The sequence below is a fragment of the Emys orbicularis genome, chromosome 1, assembly GCF_028017835.1.
Source record: "Emys orbicularis isolate rEmyOrb1 chromosome 1, rEmyOrb1.hap1, whole genome shotgun sequence".
NCBI lineage: Eukaryota > Metazoa > Chordata > Testudines > Emydidae > Emys > Emys orbicularis.
The window spans coordinates 200,995,043-201,020,440 of NC_088683.1; the positions used below are offsets into that span (position 1 = coordinate 200,995,043).

At 43.9% G+C, this 25,398-nt stretch overlaps 1 protein-coding gene across 2 annotated transcripts in view; it reads left to right on the forward strand.

Annotated features, from left to right (window-relative positions):
* The window catches only part of EVA1C (eva-1 homolog C), a 42,347-nt gene that overhangs the window by 4,551 nt on the left and 12,398 nt on the right, over window positions 1-25,398 (forward strand). For both annotated transcript variants that reach the window (XM_065423615.1, XM_065423616.1), the window contains exons 3-4: window positions 2,539-2,691; window positions 22,173-22,316. In XM_065423615.1, coding sequence (XP_065279687.1) covers window positions 2,539-2,691; window positions 22,173-22,316 — 297 coding nt within the window. The remainder of the gene's footprint in view (window positions 1-2,538; window positions 2,692-22,172; window positions 22,317-25,398) is intronic.

The following is a 25,398-nucleotide window of genomic DNA, read 5'->3' on the forward strand; positions in this document are numbered from 1 at the left end:
GATGAGTGTGGGAAAAAATGCCTAGATAGCTGGAACAAAACCTCAGAATCTTTTGAAGTTCAGCCATAGCCAGTTTTTGTGCATAACAGAGATTTGTTTTCAGTGGACACATAAGAATAAATATACATGATAAACTATTTATATTTCAGTAGAACTTCAAATGCCGGTAGGTTCTTACAACAACTGTAAAGGGACAGTCGTTGCCTCAATGGGCACTCATTGTACAAACACAAGAGAAAAATAGGAAGGGTGGAGAACAGAGAACAAAATCAAGAGTTTGGATTTTTTTTTAAAGTTTTATCTTATTAATTATAAGAGTGAATTCCAACTCCCCAGCACCTAGCCATTATTTGCTAGCAATTTTTTTGTATAGTGGAAATGGGTCTTCAAGAAGGCATTTGCATTTTCAGAGGGTAGTGACTTTGCCACGCAGAGAAGATATTCCATGTATAGGGGGAGCATCATCGAAGCACAAGGGGGATTGTGGAAGGAGCAAGGAAACAGAGCATCAAGACTGGCAATAAGGTACAGGAGAGGGGAGGGAGGGGGTGACACAAGATACAAATAGGTGAATAGAGACTGAATTGTGTAGGACCTCAACGTCAAGGACAGGAAGCTCAGATAAGGAATCACTAACTTTGAAATAGCACCAACACATTGACTCCCATCACTGATATTAATAGGTGAACCTGTCTTCAGAAAAATAAACATGTGCCTGCATACTTACTTTCTAGGATTTCTATCTGTTATATTTGTATGTATCCCAGATATTATATTTAGGTCTATGTCATTAAAAAACGTTTTCATTTTATGGATCTCAGTGGATTGGGATCTTTGTTTTTTTAAAGTCACTTGATATTTTTCATCTACTGTAGCGCAGATATTTCATATATATGATTGACTTTGTGATTTCACTTTTACAAAAGCTACCTAAAAGTATATTTAATGGAGTTTCCTGTCTGCAGAATTGCTTTAAGTAATAGGTTTCAAGGTGAGTGCAAACAATCTAATCTATCTCAACGTAAGATTTATATTACTCAGTATGATAGTAACATTCTTAGTTAGGCCTGATTTTGGAAAACATCCCTATATTCAGGAAAGCTCTTGTGCATATGCATAACGTCAAGCCCCTGGGTCTAGACGGATAAATAACCTGTCCAGGTCAGCTGACACAGGCACCGGGGCTGAAAAATTGCTGTGTAGCTGTTCGGGCTCAGACTGGAACCCAAGCTCTGGGACACTGCAAGGGTGGAAGGTCCTAGACTTCGGACTCCAGCGCGAGCCTGAATCCGTATGTCTACACAGCACTTTTTAGCCTCGCAGCCCAAGTCAGCTGACCTGGGCCAACCGCAGCCGTGCCAGGAGTCTTTTATCCCTGTTTAGATGTACCCATTGTCTTCAAGCATGTGCTTAAGTACTCTTCCAAATTCTTAGATTTCAGCTTCATGTAGTTTTTAGTCTCACTAGGAATGCTATTTTTTCTTTATTAGTATGGTATAGCTACAAAAAGTCTTCATTATATTCTTATCCTAGGCAACTGGCTTGGCTTGTCCTGTAGTATAACAGCTTCTGGTTTCTTTATTATTTGTATTGCGGTAGCCTCTAGGAACCTCAGTCATGGACCAGGATCCCATTGTGCTAGGTGCTGTACAAACCCAGAACATAGTTTTAGGCTGTTAGCCCCCCAGATCAGAACATTTTTTGTTTGCTTCACACAACTTTCCTGTTGTGCAGCACCATTTGCACTTCTAAACAACTAATAATCAGCGAGTCAATACAAAGAATGTTTAAAAGTGACTACTTTCTGTCTGCTCTTGTGTGGGGAACTGGATTATTCCCAAGGAAATCAAAGCTATGTCTCTTGTATTTCAGATGAAACAATTAAGTTTGTTTTATGAATAGATATGAAGTTTTCCTCTCTCCAGTCTGATCTTAGTACTTCACATCAACATCCCTGATAACAATAAGGTTTCCCTTTAGCCCTTTTCAGCTGTGTAACCCCCTTTTCCTGTTTTCATGACCCATTTTGAAAGATGTTTAACAGAATGGGCTAACCTCCTCTCTCAGTCAGACCTGTGCAAACCCATTGCCTTCACTGGAGTTAAATGGCTGTGGCTGAGACCAACATTTGAAATCGAACCATTCTTATACCACAGTGCCTAGAATTCTTTGGCGCTCACTTCAGCTGTATGCTGTGGCACCAAGTGATGCAGACCATCTGTATTATTAATGTGAGGGCTGAGCCACTCAGCAACGAAGCAGTGGAGAATGTGGCCATGTCCTTTGGAGAAGCAAAGAGAGATTAGATTTATTGTAATGAGAATTTTTATAAAGCAGGCCATAGAGGATGAGCCAGTGGGAGAGAAGAATGGGAAAATTATTTTTTTAATTAATTTAAAATGAGGGAACAATCTTGGAGGAGTTAACTTTCCCCTCTGCTGTTTGGTTGAGTTCCTCCTTGTAGGTATGCCACATTTCATTAATTAACCATTAACAGTCCACCTCGTAATATAGCATTGTTATTGGTTTCTATTTTAGCTGAACATAAAACCAAATCAGCGTGTGAAAACGAAGAACTGAAACTCCACTGTAAAGAGTCAAAGTTTCTTAACATCTATTCTGCCACATATGGTAGATCAGCACATGAGAAGGACATCTGCTCTACAGAAGTGGGCCATGCCCCTCAATTTGGTAAGTTTTAGTGTGTTTATACAGCCTTCTTAAAAGAAATGTGGAAATGTAGAAAACAGATAGAAAAGTTGATATGCAAGATCCACTGTTCTTTGGAATAGCATCTGATCAGCTGTTAATGAGAACTAGTATTTTTAAAAAACACAAAGTGTCCAGGCTGAAGAACAAAAATTACATCAGAAGTGTAGCTGAGATATAACACTTGCAGTCTAGAAAATGGTCCAGCAATAGTTTTAAAAGTTCTACTCCTGATGTCTGTTGTGAATCTAATTAACTTGTAGTAAATATCCCTGTTTGCTTTCCCTTTCCCCCTAACCTCTGTCTGCTTCTGACAATGGTTAGGCAGCCAATGTGCTGTGACAGCTGCTTATAATGCTTGTCTTATCCTTGCTCTGTGCTCCCTGTCTGTCTGTACTCACTGTTGGCTCTTGTCTTATACTTGGATTGTAATGTCTTTTGGGCATGGTCCGTCCCTTTGTTCAGTGTTTGTATAGCTCCTAGCAAAACTGAGTCCGGGTCCATAATAGGGGTCTATAGATGCTACTGTAATACAAATAAATAATAGTATTTGTCCTTAGACTGTGAAATTCCTTCAGGCAGGGACTATACCCTTTTCAAATGTATAGAAAGAAGGCAAGCAGTGGGTGCTACTGTAAATAATAAATAATAACCGGTCAATAACAAACTCATCAACTCAGCTGATGCATGGCAGGAAATAGACCATTTAAAGTATATTATTGCAGCTGCCTTTAAGTTAGATAACCTTAAACTGTAGATATGTGAGTGCTTAAGGCTAGTACAAACCATTGAATAAATGAAAGATATTCAGTGGGTGACATTCAAGATGTTTGGAGAGAATTTCACTCTGAGGACTAGCACAAGATCTGTGCACCGGTCAAGTCCCACTGAAGCCCTGTATTGAGGGGTTCAGTGGGATTTAACTGATGCATAGAATTTGTGGTGGCCCTCTGCACAGAGGTATATTTCATCCACTAGTGAGAAATACTTACAACATTAAGAGGGGATCAATAATTATTCTACAAAACCATTTGTCTGCAAGCCAATATTTCTATTTAGCTTTATATGTACTATTAAAAAGTGTATTAGCTGAAAATTATATTCAGTGCTTATATGAAAACTCAGTAAAAAGATCAATACCAGTAAAGCAGATAAAAGCTTATGATTATTTTTATGCAAATGGTTCAGATCCTCTGGTGGTACTACAAATCGGCAGTGCATGCGAGGTCATGTTGTGTGGAGGATACCATTTTGCTCTTCAAAATGGCATCCTCCATGCTGCCTGGGATTCTGGGAGGAAATAATTCATTAAAATAGTGCCATGCCAGCAAAAAGTCTGGGAACCCCTGGTCTACATGCAAACTTGCACCAATGTAATGAAATTGATTTCCTAAAACTGATTTTGTTGTGTCAGTGCACCTCTGTGTGTGGCCACGCTAATGGCAGAACAAAAAAGGCTACAGTCAGTTTAGCTAAACTCAATAACAAAATGATTTTGGCTCAATTAATTTTTGCTATTTTTATTAGAAAATAAGAGTACCTGCACACTGACTTACATCACAATAATTAAATTAGTTTTAATTCACACCTGTTGTTATCTCTGTGCGACTTTGTGTGCAGATCAGCCCTAAGACCTTTGAATCCTACAATTTCTTTCTTTGCCTCATAGTACAGACATGAGAACTTTTTAGTTTACATCAGGGAAGAAATTACCTGAGGTGAAATGCTGCCCCCACCGAAGTCAATGGCAAAACTCCAGTTGATTCCAATGGAGCCAGGATTTCATCACCATTCAGTCGTTCAGTACTGGGTCAAACTGCCAGTGGTGTTGGGTACTGAATTAATTAGAATCTTTTCTAGGTTTTGGTGACCTTGCATCCCATTGAATAGAGTTGATAAGTAACTCATTACAAGAAGCAGCTTAGAACTGACACTATTATAGAACTATTCTAAATTCTCCCTAAACTTGTAAAGCCGATTGACTGATTTTCAGAGGTTTGATTCAAATGGGGCCCAGATAAAATACATAACACTTTAAGAATTAAAAACAGATGCAAAAAGCATACTCTCTCATACATAAATACAAGCTAAGAATCCTCTAGGCCAGTGTTTCCCAAACTTGGGATGCCGCTTGTGTAGGGAAAGCCCCTGGCAGGCCAGGCCGGTTTGTTTACCTGCCGCATCCGCAGGTCCGGCCGATCGTGGCTCCTACTGGCCGCGGTTTGCTGCTCCTGGCCAATGGGAGCTGCAGGAAGTGGCGGCCAGCACATCCCTTGGCCCGCGCCACTTCCAGCAGCCCCAACTGGCCTGGAGCAGCGAACCGCGGCCAGTGGGAGCCGCGATCGGCCGGACCTTCCGACGGGGCAGGTAAACAAACCGGCCCGGCCTGCCAGGGGCTTTCCCTACACAAGTGGCGCCCCACGTTTGGGAAACACTGCTCTAGGCCATGCTGAATGTTCTGTTATTGTTTAGTTTCCCCAGCCCCGAAGGATGAAAATGAAATCTAAAGCTGTTCTTGTTCCAAAGTTTGAGATATTATTGCCCTGATTCTTTGAGTTGCTGAGCCCCTTTATCGATTCTGCACTGCCACTTCTGCTTCTTGGAATGAGCCCCTCTGAGGGCCAACTCCAAAGGCACTACTTGAGCAGGAGTGGCAGGCGGTCAGGGCCTCTGAGGATTTGGCCCCAGCTGAGTTGATGGGAATGCTCAAAGTCATGCTTACCAGTGCAGTTTAGCTTCCTATGCCTTTAACTAGGGAACGTAGGAATTGCCATAGGTCAGACCAGTGGTCCTTCTAGTCCAGTATTCTGTCTCCAACATTGGCCAGCACCAACTGCTTCAAAGGAAGGTGCAAGAAACCCTGCAGAAGGGCATTATGGAATAAACGCCCACAGGAAAAATTTCTTCCTAGCTTCCATTAATCAGATGTTGGGCTTATGCCTTGAAGCCTGAGTGTTTATACCCCATACATCTTCAGTGGGACACCAGAAGCATTAGCCTAACTCTACCTCTTGAAGGTCATGGTCCCACTGACTTCAACAGGAGCAGAGTTAAGCTAGCACTGAGTGCTTTTGAAAATCCTACCCTTCATGTGTTCCAAGAGTAGAGTCAGTTCAGATCTGAGGGAGGAAAGCAGGGCTTAATTTGTAATGAAAGAGGTGCCTGGGCTCAAGCAATTTTTTTTTTATATTCATAACTGATGCAGCAAGCCCAGAGGTGCTGGGGCTACGAACTGCCAAGCCTCGAGGTGCCAGGGCTCAGCCCTGGCACAAATTAATCACTGGAGGAAAGGGCACAAACTCCAGAAATATTTGAACATTGTATTCAGAAAAAAACAAAGATTTTCATTTCAAGCAGGACTATTCAAACTCCATATTGACGACAGTATTTAACTTAGGTACCCAGGGACCATGGTGAGATGCATGGTATAAAACCTAGACAGATATTTTGATTTAGAAGTGTGTGTGAATGTCTATATCTACAGATGTACACGTGATTATATCGCTTGTGTCTGCATACATATCAAAGCATCTGAATTGATGGAAGAAAGTTAAATCCTATTTTGTGAAGGGGTGGGGAGTAAGAGTGGATGAATGAACAGAATTAAAATCAAAACTGGATCAAAGGGTCTTGTAAGTGAACACCCTAAAAAGCTGAAAGGGAAAATGTTGTGCCTTTGGTGCTGTTCTCCCACTCTGCCTACAGCCTCAAGAGAACACAGGGACACTGGCTAACATGGTTACAGCTATGTTTACAACACAGTCAGCTACTAATTTCAGACCTGCTCCCATTGAAATAAGAGTCCTGTCCTGGATCTTGGGTGGAGCAATATCAGGCCTTTATTTATTTATTTATTTATTTATTTTAGAAAAAATGACAAGTCAAAAGCTATATAAGAGGACAAATACTTAGAACTTGGGGGCCCAATCCTGCATTCCTTGCAACCCAAAATTTCCATTGATTTCAACAGGAGCTTTGGGGGTACAAGGAACATAGAAGTAGGTGCTGCTATATATGATACACATAACAATGGGGAGGAAGGATGGTCTAGTGGGGTAGGACACTGGAATATGGGAGATGTGTGTTCAGTCCCTGCCTCAGGTATTGTGTGTGACCTTGGGCAAATCACTTAATCTTTCCTGTTCCTCAGTTCCCCACCTGTAAAATTAAGCTAATACTTCCCTGTATTATAGGGGTGTTCTGACAAGACAATCCATTTGTGACTGTGAGGAGGTAATATACTATGGTGACATCATTATCCAGATAGAAAATAAATATCTGTGCAAATGCATTTTAATTATCTTTAACATGTTTCTACATTGTATGGCAAATATATATTGAAAGTTACTTCCTTTTTGCACTAAGATTATCAAAAGCATCATAATAGAAATGAGAACTTGTTGAGCTCAATTTAGTGAGGAACAATTTTGCTTAAAAATTCATGGTGCCAGATATTTTTAAGATACTCTAACTGGGCTCAGCCAATCCAGAAGTTTGTAGCAGTTTCTTTCTGTATACAGCATTGTCTTTTCTAACATGTTCTGTTCTTTTCTTTTTTTTTTAATTCCTAGTAACATGTGAATGGGAACAAGATGTAATAGAGAAAATTTATTAGCCAAAGGAAAATAAAGCATTGTGCCAAAACATAGGTTACCATAGAGAGTGCAAGGAAGCTTCAGGTCAACAAACACTCCTAAATTCATAAATTACTCTTATTAACACATGAAAGTACTTGAAAGAAGGGTTGGTGCATAATAGATAGCCCCTAGCTGAAATGTTCAAGGTAAGATACTAAAATGTACTTTTACACAGATTACATCTATTCTCCCTTATTGATCATACACATACAATTCCTGAAGCACCAACAACCTAATTATGACCTTGGATATGTGTGCTCAATTCCCACTGAGGTAAGTGGGAGTTGTGTGCATGTTGCTAAGGGAAGAACTTGGCCCTAAATCGTTTATTCATTAATAATCATTAAAAAGCTTGTGGCTTACATAGTATGGGGTATGTTGTCCTCTTGGTGTGAGGGATTTCCACATGTAGCCCTCTGTGCACTGAGAGGAGAACACCCCCTAAAGAAGTAAAAGTACAAATCACTGCAGGCAGCTCAAGGAATACACATACACCATTGTAATTATACCCATTATTAATTATACACTTTTAATTTCCAGAAATCATGAACAGTTTAATGCAACCAGAATCTAGGAAATTGCTAGACATTTAAATACCAGCAATTCAGGGATCATTCACTGTAGGGTGACCAGACAGCAAATGTGAAAAATCAGGACGGGAGTGGGGGGTAATAGGAGCCTATATAAGAAATAGACCCAAAAATCAGGACTGTCCCTATAAAATCGGGACATCTGATCACCCTAATTCAATGTAATAAAGGAAACCTTCAACCATTTTGCTGCAAATTCAAAAGCACTTCTTGTCAAGAGCTGACGTACAGAGCTATGTAAAGGGAAGCAATTTACAGTACACAAGTCTTATTGCTCCTACAAAACCCAGGGACCATGCTACCTATTTTTGAATGTCATCTACTAGTAATTTATGTATTAACTAATTATTTGCATACACATAGACATGGAGCACTCTTGGAGCACTTCTCACCATGAACAAACTGGAAAAAATACTTAATGCTCAGGGCATAGTATAGAGACTGCCAGGAACTGCTGCATGCCCACAATCAGATTGTTTCATGGGAAAGCTGTAAAAAGGGAAAGAAATTAAGACAGTTGTGAGAAGAGAGAGATCCACAGTACCGGCGGGAGATTAGTGGTGTTATTTAAAGGCAGGAAGAGAGCAGCAGCCATTTGGAATCCCCTTCCACCCCTCTCAGTGCTGGGAGTTGGAGAGGGAAAGAGATGAGGAGTTATTAACCAAACTTTTTGAACCTCAAAAACAGTTTGAGAGATGGGCAAAAATTGGGGGCCAGTTTCCCTTTTATGTGGTTCAGTTTGCACATCCCTCATTCTAAAAGATATTGTTTCTTGTTTTCAGTTGGTTATACATGTATTTCAATATGTTTCCCTTCAAAAAATACTGTCATTGCAATCCAAGCAGAACTACTGAGAGGAGGAAGTCCAATCCACACTCCTACCTGTTTATTTTCCAGACACATCCTCTTTGCTCTGTTTCCCTCTGAATTTAATTATAAAGTCAGGATTTGCACTTTTTGAGGTGAGAGCACCGGTTAACTGCTCTTGCTGTAAACCCAGGTTACAAACTCAACTATATGGATGCTAGCTGTGCAGTAATGTGTTTCATTAATGTATAAAGGCTTTCACTAGGAGGAGACCAGCTTGAGATTTTTGTGGGGTTACAACTACTTCTTCCAGTGACTACAAATTTAAAGGAGTGGTTTCCTTCAGTGGTCTCCTGTACTAGCCTAGGTGTCTTTGTTTTTTGCCTCCTCCTAGCAGCAGACAGAGATAGGAAAAGAACTGCTTGCTGCATCAGCACCGTTGTTTGCTGTCTCCAGCAGGTGGAATCAATCTTGATGCTGATTTTGCTGTAGACACCTGATGAAGGTTAGGTTTTGGGACTGGCACAAATCTGCAGCATGTCTCAGAGTGCTGGATTTTGCATTTGAATTGCAGCACTCTCCGAGATGTATGAGATCAGAAATATGAAAACAGCTTCCTATTGCCTATGCTGTTTTGTGTGGCTCATGCAGTACATTAGATGTGAATTTGCCACCAAAAGGCAGGAGAGGCTTTTGATATGGGGAGGGGATACATCTTCTCTTTCCCTTCCTCTTTTGGCTACTGAAGTTGACTTTACTTTTGGAAGTTGCAGAGAAGGGGAATGTTTGAATTTTTCCCTTCCCACCCCAGCAGTCATAGCCTCTCCCACTGCAGCTTGTCCAAATGCCTGCTGCTACATCCAACCACTGTGGAGAAGTTTCTGCTGAAATAATTAGCAGTAAAATAGTTAACAATTATAATATTTAAAACATCTCATTAGGCTTCAGAGTTGACATCCTGTTGAGTTGAATGGGCAGATTGCATCCCTCAAAGCGATTGTTTCAAGTTGTCTGCAGACTCAGGCAGACATAGTTGTATCAGGTAATGTCCATATCCTTACAACCACAAAGGTTAACAACTTAGGTTAGTTTGGGTTTTTTTAAATGGAAGCTTAGATTTCTGAACTATTTGAAAATGTATTCTGGGTACTGTGGTTAAAGGGACGTCTTATTTTATTTTAAACTAATCTATATTAGGGTTACCATATTAAACAAATAAAAAAAGAGGACCCTCCACGGGGCCCTGGCCCCGCCCATTTCCCACCCCCAGCCCCGCCCCAACTCCGCCCCAACCCCGCCCTAACTCCGCTCCCTCCTCCCTCCCACTCCCAGCCACGCGAAAAGGGCTGCCCGAGCGCTACCGGCTTCACGGTTTGCCGGGCAGCCCCCAGACCCTGCGCCCCCGGCCGGCGCTTCCCCAGCGCAGCTGGAGCCCGGGAGGGGAAGCGCCCAGCTGGGGCCGCAGGGTCTGGAGGCTGCCCGGCAAACCGTGAAGCCGGTAGCGCTCGGGCTTTGGGCAGCCCCCATGCCTCCAGACCCTGCGCCCCCGACCGGGCACTTCCCCTCCCGGGCTCCGGCGGCGCAGGGTCCGGAGGCATGGGGGCTGCCCGAAGCCCGTAGCGCTCGGCTCTTAAACAGAGCCAAAGAGTCAGGGGAGGAGCAGAGCCGCCGCGGCCGGAGGCTCTGCTCCTCCCCTGACTCTTCGGCTCTGTTTAAGAGCCGAGCTGCCCGAGCACTACCGGCTTCGGGCAGCCCCCATGCCTCCGGACCCTGCGCCGCCGGAGCCCGGGAGGGGAAGTGCCTGGCCGGCGGCTGGGGTCCGGAGGCAAGGGGGCTGCCTGAAGCCCATAGCGCTCGGGCAGCTCGGCTCTTAAACAGAGCCGAAGAGTCAGGGGAGGAGCAGAGCAGCCGCGGGAGGGGAAGTGCCCGGCCGGCATTTTCCCGGACATGTTTGGCTTTTTGGTAATTCCCCCCGGACGGGGGTTTGATTGCCGAAAAGCCGGACATGTCCGGGAAAAACCAGACGTATGGTAACCCTAATCTATATACATATGGAGCTGAATTCTGCAAATTGCAGTGATAAGCATTTAAGAAGTTTGCAGCAAACAAATTCTAGTTTATCAGTACTCTGTTATCAGCCCACAAAGAATGAGGAACTCCACATGTCTGTCCTGCAAACTTGTGCTGGTAAATTTCTGTGTGTTCGATAGATAAAAATGTTGCTAAATCCGTAAGGGCTGGATTCTGAACTCGGGTCCAGTTAAACATAGGACCAAAACGTGAGCTAATCCTGTTGGAGACAGATGCTGTCTGCACAAGCACATAAACTGTTTCTCTGCGAAGAGATTTAGTGCTTTGTTTACTCACGTACTTGGATCTGAAACTGAAAGGTATCAGGAATATGTTTCATGAACACAATGTATTCTATGTATTTGCTACAGTTAGCAACATAACTGAGTGTCTTCTGATGCACAAGCTGGGCCCCATGTAATATGCTCCTGCGTAAATTGCCATGTTATTGTCCTTCTTTTGGAATTTCCAGCATTAATGTGCTCCTGAATTGCATTGTTTCCCCCAGTCAATTCCTATCCCCAGAGTGACCTTTGGGCTCTGCAAAGCATGAGCCATTCTGGTTTGATAAACTGAAAGCAGAGATTTCACACTATTTAAAATGCAAGTCCTGACTAGCTCTTTTTATTGAGGAGACAGCCTTGAAAACATAAAGTCATGAAAACCAATGATCAGGGATGAAAGGAACAAGCAGCTGGGCTCTATTTCTGCAGTAGGAAGTTGGCAACGACCTCCTCTCCCCATACACACATGTATTAATTATTATTTGTATTATCGTAGCACTTAGCACCCCAGGTCATGAACCAGGACCCTATTGTGCTAGGGGCTGTACAAACACAGACCAAAAAAAAGACCGTCCCTGCCTCCAAAAAGCTTACAATCTAAGTAAAATGGGTCTATGTTTGAGGTGCATCCCAAAAAACCATCTCATTAACCCTCCCTATAATTGCTAGGCCGGCTCTGTGCATGGCAGTGGGATAGTACTGGACAGCAATTAGTAAGGAGTGACAGAACATTGTTTCACAGGCTTGGCTAAAATTGCTGCTACAGCGAGCTCTGGCCAGTCCATTGAATTGCAGGTTTTGTGTGCAAGGAAAAGAGAGTACAGGCTGAAATGTGAGAAGCTTTAAGAAATCAGAAGAATTGCTACTAATTAAATCCTGAACGATTTATGGCTACAGCGGCTAGATGTAATTTGCATGCCAAAACATTTCTGACTAGAGCTAATTACAAGCTGAAAGAGTCCTTCCTCCGGAAACAAGACTTTCTAATTCGTTAAATAACTGAGGTCAGAGCTGATATTTTCCTGCTGTATTAAACCCCCTTTTTAAGGCCCCATATTCCTCAGTTCCACTCAACTAAATGTCCGCTTCACAAAACCCACCGCCCAACACTATTGGCATCTAGTTGGCAATCTCAGCAGTGGGGCCTGGAGAATTAACTGTCTTCTCTCTCTTGAGAGGGTCCCTTCAGAGAAGGATGAGGTAAACTGGCAGTGTGGGGATGATTATACTGCTACTTTCTATATTGTCTGTGTTCTGTGGATGGAAGACTTCCGCCTCCAGCTCCATCGATCAGCCACCTTTCACAAGCAATTCATTTCAAACATTTAAGTACCGGTTCAGCAAGCTATGCAAGCACATATCTAATTTAAGCATTAAGGCATTCCAGGAAAAAAATAATAATATGTGCTTACCTTCAAACCTTAGTGCATGCTTAAATTCAACTCTGTTCAGGAAAGCTCTTACACATGTGCTTAGCTTTATGTACACACTTTAGTCCCATTGAGTTCATAGGACTATTCACTCATATGCTTAAAGTTAAGCACTTGTTTAAATTCCTTGCTGAACTGGGTCCTCAAAGAAAAACTCTTTTTGAAGTAATGCTCTTTAGCTGGAAAACAGATCCTGTTTTCAGAATACAGCCTACTTACTGTGTTTAAACCATTGTTGCCAGAAATATCATAAGGTTGCACAATCTTGAATTAATCTCTCTCATTTGAAGAGTGCGTTATTCTCTGCTTTCCATTATTGAAGGAAAGTTGATTTATTTTTCTTGTTAAATAACATGGACATAGAAATGAATTTTTCAAGTATAATATAATATACAGGTCAGATGAGGCAGAAATATTTTAGACTGTATTTTACTTTATTAAATGTTCCCTTTGAATGACAAGTGAACATATTTATTTATACACACGCCTACCCATCACAGATGTGGTAATATGATAAATTGCATTTATTATGTATCTTTGACTGACTCACCTGCACTTTGCCCACTAACTCATCTCCCCTAGGAATACTTCTCATATTCCAAACCTCCTTTAAGCTATGCTTATTCTTCCCCTCCCTTGAGTAATGCTAGATGAGGGTGATCCCCATAGTGTTTGTGACAAGAGACATACTGCAAAGAGCCCTGTAGCACTAGTGATTCAGGGAAAGAGAGGCCTTGTTTTCATTCCTTAAAAAAGTGTGTTTTTTACCTCAGGATAGCTAACGCTGTGACATTTGGGGGTTCACACAGGCCAGTGAGGGGTTCGGTCACCATTTGCCTTGTAACCCTGGGTGCCTTGTGGCTGTGCAGCTTTGGTCCAGCGCTTTGACCCCATCAGTCTGCCAGCAGCCCACAAGCCTCACCTGGACTTTTTCCAACTTGGTTACTCCTTGCAGGCCGACCTTAGGACCCTTCCAGCCCCAAATTTGCCCCAGAATTGTCCTACTGCAGGAACCAGTCCCTCTCAGTGGATCCTCACAGAGAAAGCCTTGGATTTGCTGCCTTTAGAGAGATAGTAAAACAGTCCAGCCTGTTAGCTTTCTGGAAGCACACACTTTACTGAACTTACCCAGTACTGATTGATAATGAAAGCAAAACACGTTTATTAACAAAAGAGCTTGTATTAAGTGACACCAAGTACAAGGGGGAAAGGTAGAAATGGTTACAAGCAAATAAAAGTGAAAACACACATCTAGAAGACTAAAACTTAATCTAGCAAGATAATCTTTGTTCACGATGGTTTCTCTCACGCCCAGTCTCCTTTCCAGCCTTTTACTGGCCAGGATCCATCACAGAGATCAAATCGTTAGTTTCATTGTCTCCTAAGGTGAAGGATCAAGATGGAGTCTCTCACTCTCTTCCTTATATCCCAAAAAAGATGCCTTTGTCATACTGGGGATTCAGTCTCCTGTGTCTCTCTGGGGTGCACAAGCTGTGTTCATTCTCTGTTTCTTGAGTTCAGGATCAAGTTAAACCAGGGGTTCTCAAACTGGGGGTTGGGACCCTTCAGGGGGTCGTGAGGTTATTACATGGGGGTAGCAAGCTGTCAGCCTCCACCCCAAACCCAGCTTTGCCTCCAGCATTTATAATGGTGTTAAATATATTTAAAAGTGTTTTTAATTTTTAAGGGGGGTTGCACTCAGAGGCTTGCTATGTGAAAGGGGTCACCAGTACAAAAGTTTGAGAACCACTGGGTTAAACCCTGCTGGTTTAGCTCAATGGCTTTGTTTATTGCTAATATGTAAATTGAGGTAAACCCACATTCCTTTGTCTAGGACAGACCAGTTTATCACCTTTTACCTAGGCTAGGCTGTCTGGTCTTAAACATGTTCTAGTAACATCATGCAGACGGAATTCTTAACGTTACATATAATGTTAACATATGCATTGTAAAATTATATTAATAACCAGCATGTTATTAGCTTTCGTATTGCACCTCACAAGGCATATTTTGCACAAATATTATTGCAGTAGTGTGGAGGGTATGAAAACAAGGGGTATCTAGGGTCACAAATGCATATGAGCCAGGGGTTCCCACAACAAATTTTGTGGTGGCCTCAGAATTTGGCCACCAATTCTTGCTGGTGGCTGCTCTGACAAACCCCTTCTCTCTGTCCCTGCCTCCCTTGGCCCTTCAGCAAGAGCCCGCCCCGGGGAAGGTGGGTCTGGAACTCACTGGCTGCCTGTGGAATCCCAGGCTCCCAATGCCCTGGCCAAGTGGGAGTGTGTGAGCTGCCAAGGGAGTGTCCCAGCAACCAAACACCATAGCTGCCTCCAGCGCTGCACACACCAGCCCCATGTGTATCCAGACGTGTTGCCTGGAGCCCCCAGGGAGGCTGCGCGGTGCAGGGCACCAATCCCTGCTGGCGATGCCAGCACAAACACCAAGGCAGCATATCTCGCTGCCCTTGGTAACAGCTATTCTGGAGCAACAGCGGAGTGCTGCAGGGAGAGGCTGTTGCTTTGCCCCCAATCTCCGCCCAGGCTTTGGAGGCTGTTGTGGCAGCAAAAAAATGTCCTGGTAGCCACGTCAGCCACAGTGGCCTCATTTGAGAAATGCTGATATGAGCTATCCTGCAGTAAATGCACAGTGAAGACAAGGTACTTTAGTTTTACCATGAGGTAAACTAGTTGAGTGATATAGAATTGGGGATATAGAATTGACTTCATCTAGTTTACCTCACAGTAAAGCTAAAGTGCCTGGTCTCTTTTATTTTAGGATAGCTCCTACATGTTAGCTACCCTGAGGTAAAAAGTATACCTTTATTAGCAGTGAAATAAGGCCTGAGAGAGAACATATAGCAGTGGCAGCAGAGAGGGAGGGGGAAAATGGCAGACTGAAGTGGGGGAACTTGGAGACAAGAGGAGGACAGAGTGGAATGAAAGGGCTAGCATGAAAAAACGAGGTAAAGAACAAAAACAAAAATGAAGGATAGAAGACAAAACTACTAGAAATATACAGGGGGGAAAAGAACACAGAGAGAAAAAGGCTCAGAATGGACAGTGGAGAGAGAGAGGAAATAGGTGAGACAATCAAAATACAGTGTGATACATGGCGGAAGAAGAATAACTAGGCACCAACTACTACAAGTTGGCGCTTCAATCAAGAAAAGGATGGACTCACTTGCTTGAGCCAAATTTTCAAAGATACCTCAGTCCAGTCCCATAATTTTCACCTGCTATTCTGTGTATTCAAAAACCTGAATTTGAATGTGAGAACAGCAACTGCATATGCAGTTCACCTGCTTAGGCATCTCTTTGTTTTATCTGTGTAATTTCTGCTTGAGGAGGTTTGCATGAGCAAAATTGCAGGGGCACATTTTGAGCCTGTTCTTGAAAATGTACTCTTTAATATTAAGTATACAGACTTCCTGCCAACTGAACCACATGTTTGCCAGCATCCTAACTGTGGTGAGTTAGTGGAAAGATAACAAGCCCACACAAAAAGTATACATGAAGTTGTAGAACATTTTGAACTGAATTGTTTAGCTGTTAAACATTGGATAGCCTATAGGGAGCAATTAAATAGTTTTCTTTAGTCATAACACTGTGCATGTAAGGCCTAGAAAAACTACACCTTCCTGTAAAAGAAAAAAGGACAAATAATTAGCATGAAAGGTTGGAATGGATCCACCCAACATGAAACCAGGCAGATTCTGGAATTTCCTCCAAAACATTTAGATGCCAAGAGCCTATCAATCTATGTGATGTGCCAAGAATGGCTCAGGTAGAGGAGCCTAACCCAAAGTCAACATGAATATGAACTAAAAGGAGCTATTAACTTCAACAGCAACATGAACCAACACCTAAAAAAACTGAAATAAAACATGTCCTCATTATATCATTGTACTTGAATGAAACAAGCAGGCCAACAGCTTGAGCCTCATATAAGACACCATTCATATAAATAAGATTAACAACAGAGCAAGAAAGGTAGTAGAAAATATAATTAAACTTTCAAGGACAATATTATTATCATGAGCAGTTCCCATATGGATCATCTGATAGCTCCTCTACAGAACGTTCTTTAGATTCTTTCTTACTTGCCAAGATAAACTATTTTGCTGCCTAAAGAGTCCTAAAAATGTCCACCTAATCTACTCAAAGGGTATGTCTACACTACAAAATTAGGTCGAATTTATAGAAGTCAATTTTTAGGAAGCGATTTTATACAGTCGATTGTGTGTGTCCCCACTAAGTGCATTAAGTCGGCGGTGTGCGTCCACAGTACCGTGGCTAGCGTCGACTTTCGGAGCGTTGCACTGTGGGTAGCTATCCCACAGTTCCCGCAGTCTCCGCTGCCCATTGGAATTATGGGTTGAGCTCCCAATGCCTGATGGGGCAAAAACATTGTCGCAGGTGGTTTTGGGTACATGTCGTCAGTCGCCCCTCCCTCCGTGAAAGCAACTGCAGACAATCGTTTCGTGCCTTTTTTCCGTGCAGACGCCATCTGCTTTCAGCAGATGGTGCATTAGGAATCCTACTGTAGGACTGCTAACTGTCGTCATCCAACCACCACTTCTGCTGCAACTCTGCTCTCCTGCTCTCCTGGTGCCATGAATCCACCTCGCAGGTCCTCTCGTCGTTCGGTATAAATATCTATTCTCGTGGCATCCATCGTCATCCACCGCTTCCGCTGCATCTCTGCTCTCCTGCTGACACCATACCACGGCAAGAATGGAGCCCACTCAGCTCACCGCTGCTGTTGTGAGCATTGTAAACACCTCGCACATTATCCTGCAGTATGTGCAGAACCAGAACCTGCAAAAGCAGGCGAGGAGGCAATGACAGCACGATCACGATAGTGATGAGGACATGGACACAGACTTCTCTCAAAGCACGGGCCCTGGCAATTTGGACATCATGGTGGTAATGGGGCAGGTTCATGCCGTGGAACGCCAATTCTGGGCCCGGGAAACAAGCACAGACTGGTGAGACCGCATAGTGTTGCAGGTCTGGGATGATTCCCAGTGGCTGCGAAACTTTCGCATGCGTAAGGGCACTTTCATGGAACTTTGTGACTTGCTTTCCCCTGCCCTGAAGTGCAAGAATACCAAGATGAGAGCAGCCCTCACAGTTGAGAAGCGAGTGGCGATAGCCCTGTGGAAGCTTGCAACACCAGACAGCTACCGGTCAGTCGATAATCAATTTGGAGTGGGTAAATCTACTGTGGGGGCTGCTGTGATCCAAGTAGCCAACGCAATCACTGAGCTGCTGCTATCAAGGGTAGTGACTCTGGGAAATGTGCAGCTCATAGTGGATGGCTTTGCTGCAATGGGATTCCCTAACTGTGGTGAGGCGATAGACGGAACGCATATCCCTATCTTGGCAGCGGACCACCTTGGCAACCAGTACATAAACTGCAAGGGGTACTTTTCAATGGTGCTGCAAGCACTGGTGGATCACAAGGGACATTTCACCGACATCGACGTGGGATAGCCGGGAAAGGTACATGACACTTGCATCTTCAGGAACTCTTGTCTGTTTGAACAGCTGCAGGAAGGGACTTACTTCCCAGACCAGAAAATAACTGTTGGGGACATTTAAATGCCTATAGTTATCCTTGGGGACCCAGCCTACCCCTTAATGCCATGACTCATGAAGCCATACACAGGCACCCTGGACAGTAGTAAGGAGCTGTTCAACTATAGGCTGAGCAAGTGCAGAATGGTGGTAGAATGTGCATTTGGACGTTTAAAAACGTGCTGGCACAGTTTACTGACTCGGTTAGACCTCAGTGAAACCAATATTCCAATTGTTATTGCCGCTTGCTGTGTGCTCCACAATATCTGTGAGAGTAAGGGGGAGATGTTTATGGTGGGGTGGGAGGTTGAGGCAAATCGCCTGGCCGCTGATTACGTGCAGCCAGACACCAGGGCGATTAGAAGAGCACAGCAGGGCGCGCTGCGCATCAGAGAAGCTTTGAAAACCAGTTTCATGACTGGCCAGGCTATGGTGTAACAGTTCTGTTTGTTTCTCCTTGATGAAAACCCGCCCCCTTGGATCACTCTACTTCCCTGTAAGCCAACAGCCCTCCCCCCTTCGATCACCGCTTGCAGAGGCAATAAAGTCATTATTGTTTCAAAATCATGCATTCTTTATTAATTCATCACACAAATAGGGGGATAACTGCCAAGGTAGCCCGGGAGGGGTGGGGGAGGAGGGAAGCACCGGGTGGGGTGGTGGATGAGGGGAGGAGGGAAGGACAAGGCCACACTGCACTTCAAAACTTATTGAATGCCAGCCTTCTGTTGCTTGGGCAATCCTCTGGGGTGGAGTGGCTGGGTGCCTGTAGCCTCCCCCCCCCCGCGTTCTTGGGTGTCTGGGTGAGGAGGCTATGGAACTTGGGGAGGAGGGCAGGTGGTTACACAGGGGCAGCAGGGGCGGTCTATGCTCCTGCTGCCTTTCCTGCAGCTCCACCAGACACCAGAGCATATCAGTTTGATCCCCCAGTAGCCTCAGCATTGCATCCTGCCTCCTCTCATCGCACTGCCGCCATCTCTCATCTCGCTCCCGCCACCTCTCATCTCGTTCATCCCTCCTGTCCTCGCGTTCATTTTCTGCTTTCCTGGACTCTGACATTGTTTGCCTCCACGTATTTTGCTGGGCTCTTTCAGTGCGGGAGGACTGCATGAGCTAAGAGAACATTTCATCGTGAGTGCGGTTTTTTTGCCTTCTTATCCGCGCTAGCCTCTGGGACGGAGAAGATGGGGGAGCGTTGAAACATTTGCAGCTGCGGGAGGAATAAAAGGGAGAGTAGTATTTAAAAAGACACATTTTAGAGAACAATGGGTAGACTCTTTCACAGTGAACCAAGCTGTTAACATTACATAGCACATGTGCTTTTGGTACAAGCTCGCATTTTGCCTCTTATATTGAGGGCCTGCTGGTTTGGTGTGAGAGATCACACACGCAGGGCCGGGCAACAGAATTTGGCTTGCAGGCAGCCATGGTAAGCCACAGTCTTTTGGCTTCTTCAACCTTCATAACATGTGGGAATGGTTTCAAACAGCAGCACCCTCCTTTCCCATACCAAGCACCCCTTTAGGTTGGCCATTTAAAAGGAGGGGCTGTACTGGCCGCGAATGCATCCCAAGTCTTGAGGGCAAATTAATAATTAAACACGCTTGCTTTTAAACCATGCATTATATTTACAAAGGTACACTCACCAGAGGTGTCTTCTCCGGCTTCATGGTCTGGGAGCCTGCATTGGGAGGATTGGGAGGGTATTGGCTCCAGGGTGATAAACAGTTCCTGGCTGTCGGGGAGAACGGTTTCTCCGCTTACGTGCTGTGCGCTATCCTCCTCCTCCTCCACCTCCTCATCTTCCTTGTCCCCAAAATCCTCATCCCTGTTGCATGAGACTCCCCCCTTGCAGGTGTCCCCGGACCGGGGTGGGGTAGTGGTAGGGCCTCCCCATAGAATTGCATGCAGCGCATCATAGAAGCGGCATGTCTGGGGCTTGGACCCGAAGCGGCCGGTTGCCTCTTTGGTTTTTTGGTAGGCTTGCCTGAGCTCCTTTTCACGCGGCACTACTGCAGGTCCCTGTTGTAGCCTCTGTCCATCATGCCCTTGGAGATTTTTTCAAATATTTTGGCATTTCTTCTATTGGAACGGAGTTCTGATAGCACGGATTCGTCTCCCCAAACAGCGATCAGATCCAGTACCTCCCGTTTGGTCCATGCTGGAGCTCTTTTGCGATTCTGGGACTGCACGGTCACCTGTGCTGATGAGCTCACCATGCTGGCCAAACAGGAAATGAAATTTAAAAGTTCCTGGGGCTTTTGCTGTGTACCTGGCTAGTGCATCTGAGTTGAAAGTGCTGTCCAGAGCAGTCACAATGGAGTACTCTGGGATAGCTCCCGGAGGCCAATACCATCGAATTGCGTCCATACTACCCCAAATTTGACCCGGCGATGTCGATTTCAGCGCTAATCCCCTCATCGGGGAGAAGTACAGAAATCGATGTTAAGAGCCCTTTAAGTCGACAAAAATGGCTTTGTCGTGTGGATGGGTGCAGGGTTAAATCGATCTAAAGCTGCTAAATTCAACCTAAACTCGTAGTGTAGACCAGGGCTAAGTCTTCCAAAGTTCAAGTTCACCAAAGGGAGACTAAAACAGCTGAGACATTGAATCAAAACTCTTCCTTCTCTTTGTCAGCTTTGAGTTTATAAAATTCCACTATGACAGATATCATATGTAATGTGGTCAGAAGATTTTGAAAACTAAAGTATTTTGTTTCTTATAGTTTTCTGACTCACATCAAAAGTACAGTGCTGGAGTTAAGAGTCACCAGCTTTTTCTTATAGCTAAGAATTGCTTTCCAGGGAATATGTATCTAAAGATTACCAGTCACTAAGCCATTTGCCAAAAACAAACAAATAATGCAGTATCCTCAGACTGGCTACTCAGGTTTACAAGTTACTCATAGTTGCTTAAGTCTAGTCTGCATTTAAAAGTATTAAATCTATAAATTACAGATTTGTTCTATCTCTGGACTTCAAATTTTGAATTTTTATTTTTGTCAAAAACCTCAATAAGAAATCTCTGTTTTCTTTTCAATGGTGACTGATTTTTGCCTTGTGTTAAATCTATTGTGAATCCTATTTAAACTCATTGCGATCATTAGCATGTTTCTTCTAAAGTAGCACTAGCCAACCCAGATGGAAATGAAGAGGAAGAAGGGGGGAGGGATAGCTCAGTGGTTTGAGCATTGGCCTGCTAAACCCAGGGTTGTGAGCTCAATCCTTGAGGGGGCCACTTGGGGATCTGGGGCAAAATCAGTACTTGGTCCTGCTAGTGAAGGCAGGGGGCTGGACTTGATGACCTTTCAAGGTCCCTTCCAGTTCTAGGAGATAGGATATCTCCATTAATTAAATTTAAAAAAAGATAATGAGCTGCCTTCTTTGTCTGATATTTATGGTCAAAAGGAATGAAATATATTTCTTACCTCTTAAAAGTCCCCAGCTGGTGACTCCAAAAAGAAAGCATCCATCGTTCATGGAAAGCCACAAAGGAAATGAAATAATATTGGTTGGGAGCAGAGAGCTCCAGAAAACAATGACCTTCTCCTCACTTGCAATTTCAGAAGGTTTCATATTTAAAAAACAAGACAAAAATGCATTTTTTCCTGTTGGATTTGTGTTTAGTGCATATGAGAAATTAATAGCATTTAAAGATATTCTGCCTTTTCTGAAGTAGATTAAAGCAGGTAGGTACAGTACATAAACTTTCCTATTCAGTTCATTTCACCTTCAATGTAGAATCCAGGTGGATGAGTTTATTTTTATAAAATTACTGCGCATGGCATGTTATTGAAACTGGGAGCACATTTTTGACTTGCAACAGAAATATACAAATCCCATCTCCTAACAAATGCAAGGCAAATGTAGAAGTTAGCAAGGTAGGTTTATATTCAATGAACAAACCTAAGACCTAATTCTGCAGTCCTACTCAGGGAAATCAATGGGAGTTTTGACTGAATATGGATGACAAGTTCAAGTTCATAAGTACACATGTAGTAGATACTGTCTTTGATAACATAAGTATATGTATATACTCAACATTGCAGATTTTTTTCTTTCAGACTGTTTGTCCTATACAGCTTTAGAAGTATTATCAAAGAGGTGTTATGGGAAACAGAGGTGTAAAATTATTGTCAACAACAACCATTTTGGAAGTCCGTGCCTGCCTGGAGTGAAAAAATATCTTAATGTCAGCTATACATGTGGTAAGAGCAAATATGTGATAATTTTGAAGATCTCATTCTACTTGCAGAGCATAATAATGCAAAGTTGTGTATACATCTATGAACACACACGCCCAGAGCTGGATTCTTAAACCTGGCCTTCCTGTTAGCATCTGTAACCTATTATATTTACATGACAAAATACCTGAGATGTAGGTACAATCACATAGCTAGAGATCTACATAACATAAATTGCAATAATTAAAATATGTGCTTGACAAATGCCCTAGATATTAAATTGTGCTCCACATAATTCATCTACAGCAGAGCTAAGTAAAGAAAATCCACTATTGCATTGTGTTAGCCTTTATAAAGCACTTCAACATAATCAAAGCCCTGTATAAAGGCCTTGATCCTGAAATATGATCCACATGGGCACACCTAAGTTCCTCCCCCTACAGAGACTTTCCTTACTCTGGGTAAAGTCTCAAGCCAGGTCTACACTACAGACTTATATGGGTATAACTACGTTGCTCAAGCATGTGAAAAATACACCCCCTGAGCAACATAGTTATACCAACCTAACCCCCAGTGTAGACAGCGCTATGTTGACCAGAGAGCTTCTCCTGCCAACATAGCTACTGCCGCTCTCAGAGATGGATCAACTAAGCTCTCCTGTCAGAGCAGTAGCATCTCCACTAAAGCATTACAGCAGAGCACCAGTGCAGCTGCACCCCTGCAGCCAGAGGTGGATTAAGATTTAGTGGGGCCCTGGGCACAAAGAACTTTTGGGCCCCCCACACCTCCCACCTGCCATTGGACCCCACCCCCTGCCCCTCCTCTCCCCCTCCCCCCCAAGCTTCCACCTCTTGGCCAGGCCAGAAGCCAGAGCCGAGCTGTGGTAAGAGCCACCCAGCGGGGCTGGGCCGCTGTGGGGAGCCGTGGACCCTCCACTTGCCCCAGGGGGCGGGGACACAGGCCGGGGGCTGCTCACGGGCATTGTCTTTCTTACTTCTCCCCTTCACCCTCACAGTATGCAGTAGCAATTCTGCTGTGGTTGCTGCTCCCTGTTCTGGTGTGGAGATATAGTTTGAATTGTTGAACTGTTTGCCGGGTTTTGGGATTCGGAAGGAATTTTCCCCTCAGGGCAAGATTGACAAGGTTCCTGGTGAGTTTTTCCACCTTCTTAGCAGCATCCTGGAGGCCTAGTTTTAGGTAAATAGGGAGAAAAGACAGGATTTAAAAGTTGTAAGTTTATAAATGAGTTTGTAATTTTGACACAGCTTGCAGCCAGTGTCCAGTGTGGATGAGAGGCTCCGAGGGGCCAGCTCCCAAAGGTGAATAAGAGTAAGAGACCCATGAGATAACTGGGGGAAATTATTAGGCTGGTGAAAAATGGGGAGACCATAAATCTTCACAGACAGGTGCCCGCATGTGTACCCTCATTCTCCCTCACAGGGAAGGGAGCCAGAGGATGGGGAGGGGGGCATGAATCCTAGGAGAGAGGCTAAAGAGGTCCAACCCTGAACATTAGATATTTGGCATAGAGGTCAGTTAACAACACATTGAACCCAAATACATTTTTGGTATTGGGGGCAGGGGAAGTTAGCCCTTCCATTAAAGTTAAAAATTAATAACGTAACATCCTTCCACTTTAAATTCCATCCCTGTCTCTGTGTTTTCATTCTCCTTGTATGCCCTGATCAATAACTGCTCTTGCCCAGTAGTGGGTTTGTTCTAATGGTTCTGCTCACAAAACACCAGAGGCTCCCAACAGTTGGTCGGGGTGCTGGGCAGAAAAGCCCCCAGACCAGAGAGGGAGCATGCTCTGTGCCCCCTAGAAGCCTGCACGTGTCATGGCACCTGAGCACCAAATAACTGGGGCTCTGCATTTTTGGCAGCCGGGTAAAGGTGGCATCTAGACAGAAGGGAAGTAGCTAGCTCCTGTAGGCAGCCTACATATAGTCTGATCCAAGTCTTTCCAATGACTTCTTCAGAAGGCTTTGGATCAGGCTCCTACTGCTACACTACAGAAACTGAAATAGCATCATTAACTCCTCCTAGGCCTGCTCTTTCTTACCCCCTGGCCTGAGCACTGAGGTAAGACACTGGTATAAATGGTGAAGCCAACAGCAGCAATCTGTGCTGCCAGTCGAAAGGAGGTGTTAACTCTTGGCAATATCACCAGAGATCCTTGGGCTTCATAGGTTTGACAGCTGTGCACCCTGCCCCTTCCTCTCTGTGCAGCTGCAATCTCCTCCCCTCCCTGTGAGGAATATGCTGAATTAACTCTATGGGGAAACACTGTGGAGTTTTCTGAGTCTACCTCTGGCAGGTCTTTCCAAGGGAGTGGCCCAAATAAGCGGTACTCGGAGTTTACTTGCATGGTTGGCAATAAGTAGCCATTTTGGGATTGATTCTTATCTTAGTTGTACAGTGTCATATATCTGAAGATCAGAGAAAACAATGATCAAGGAAAAGTTATTTACTTATTCCCATAATACAAGAACTAGGGGTCACCAAAAGAAATTAATAGGCAGCAGGTTTAAAACAAATAAAAGGAAGTTCTTCTTCACGCAGCGCACAGTCAACTTGTGGAACTCCTTACCTGAGGAGGTTGTGAAGGCTAGGACTATAACAATGTTTAAAAGGGGACTGGATAAATTCATGGTGGCTAAGTCCATAAATGGCTATTAGCCAGGATGGGTAAGAATGGTGTCCCTAGCCTCTGTTCGTCAGAGGATGGAGATGGATGGCAGGAGAGAGATCACTTGATCATTGCCTGTTCGGTTCACTCCCTCTGGGGCACCTGGCATTGGCCACTGTCAGTAGACAGATACTGGGCTAGATGGACCTTTGGTCTGACCCAGTACGGCCTTTCTTATGTTCTTATGTTCTTATCTATGGATTATCTAGAAGGCAGGTTCCTTGTAGGCACAATAGGGGATTTCTCAAGGTATGTTTTAGAGCTTTTAAGAATCTACCCTCTTAAAAGACGGTATGTTAGCCTTCAGGTGAGAGGAATTACTAAGATTGATATTTATTTTTATGAAGAAGGAGCTGGAGGCTTGCCATGGAGCTAATACATAATATGCTTAGACAGTAAATGCTGTATTGTTGGTCC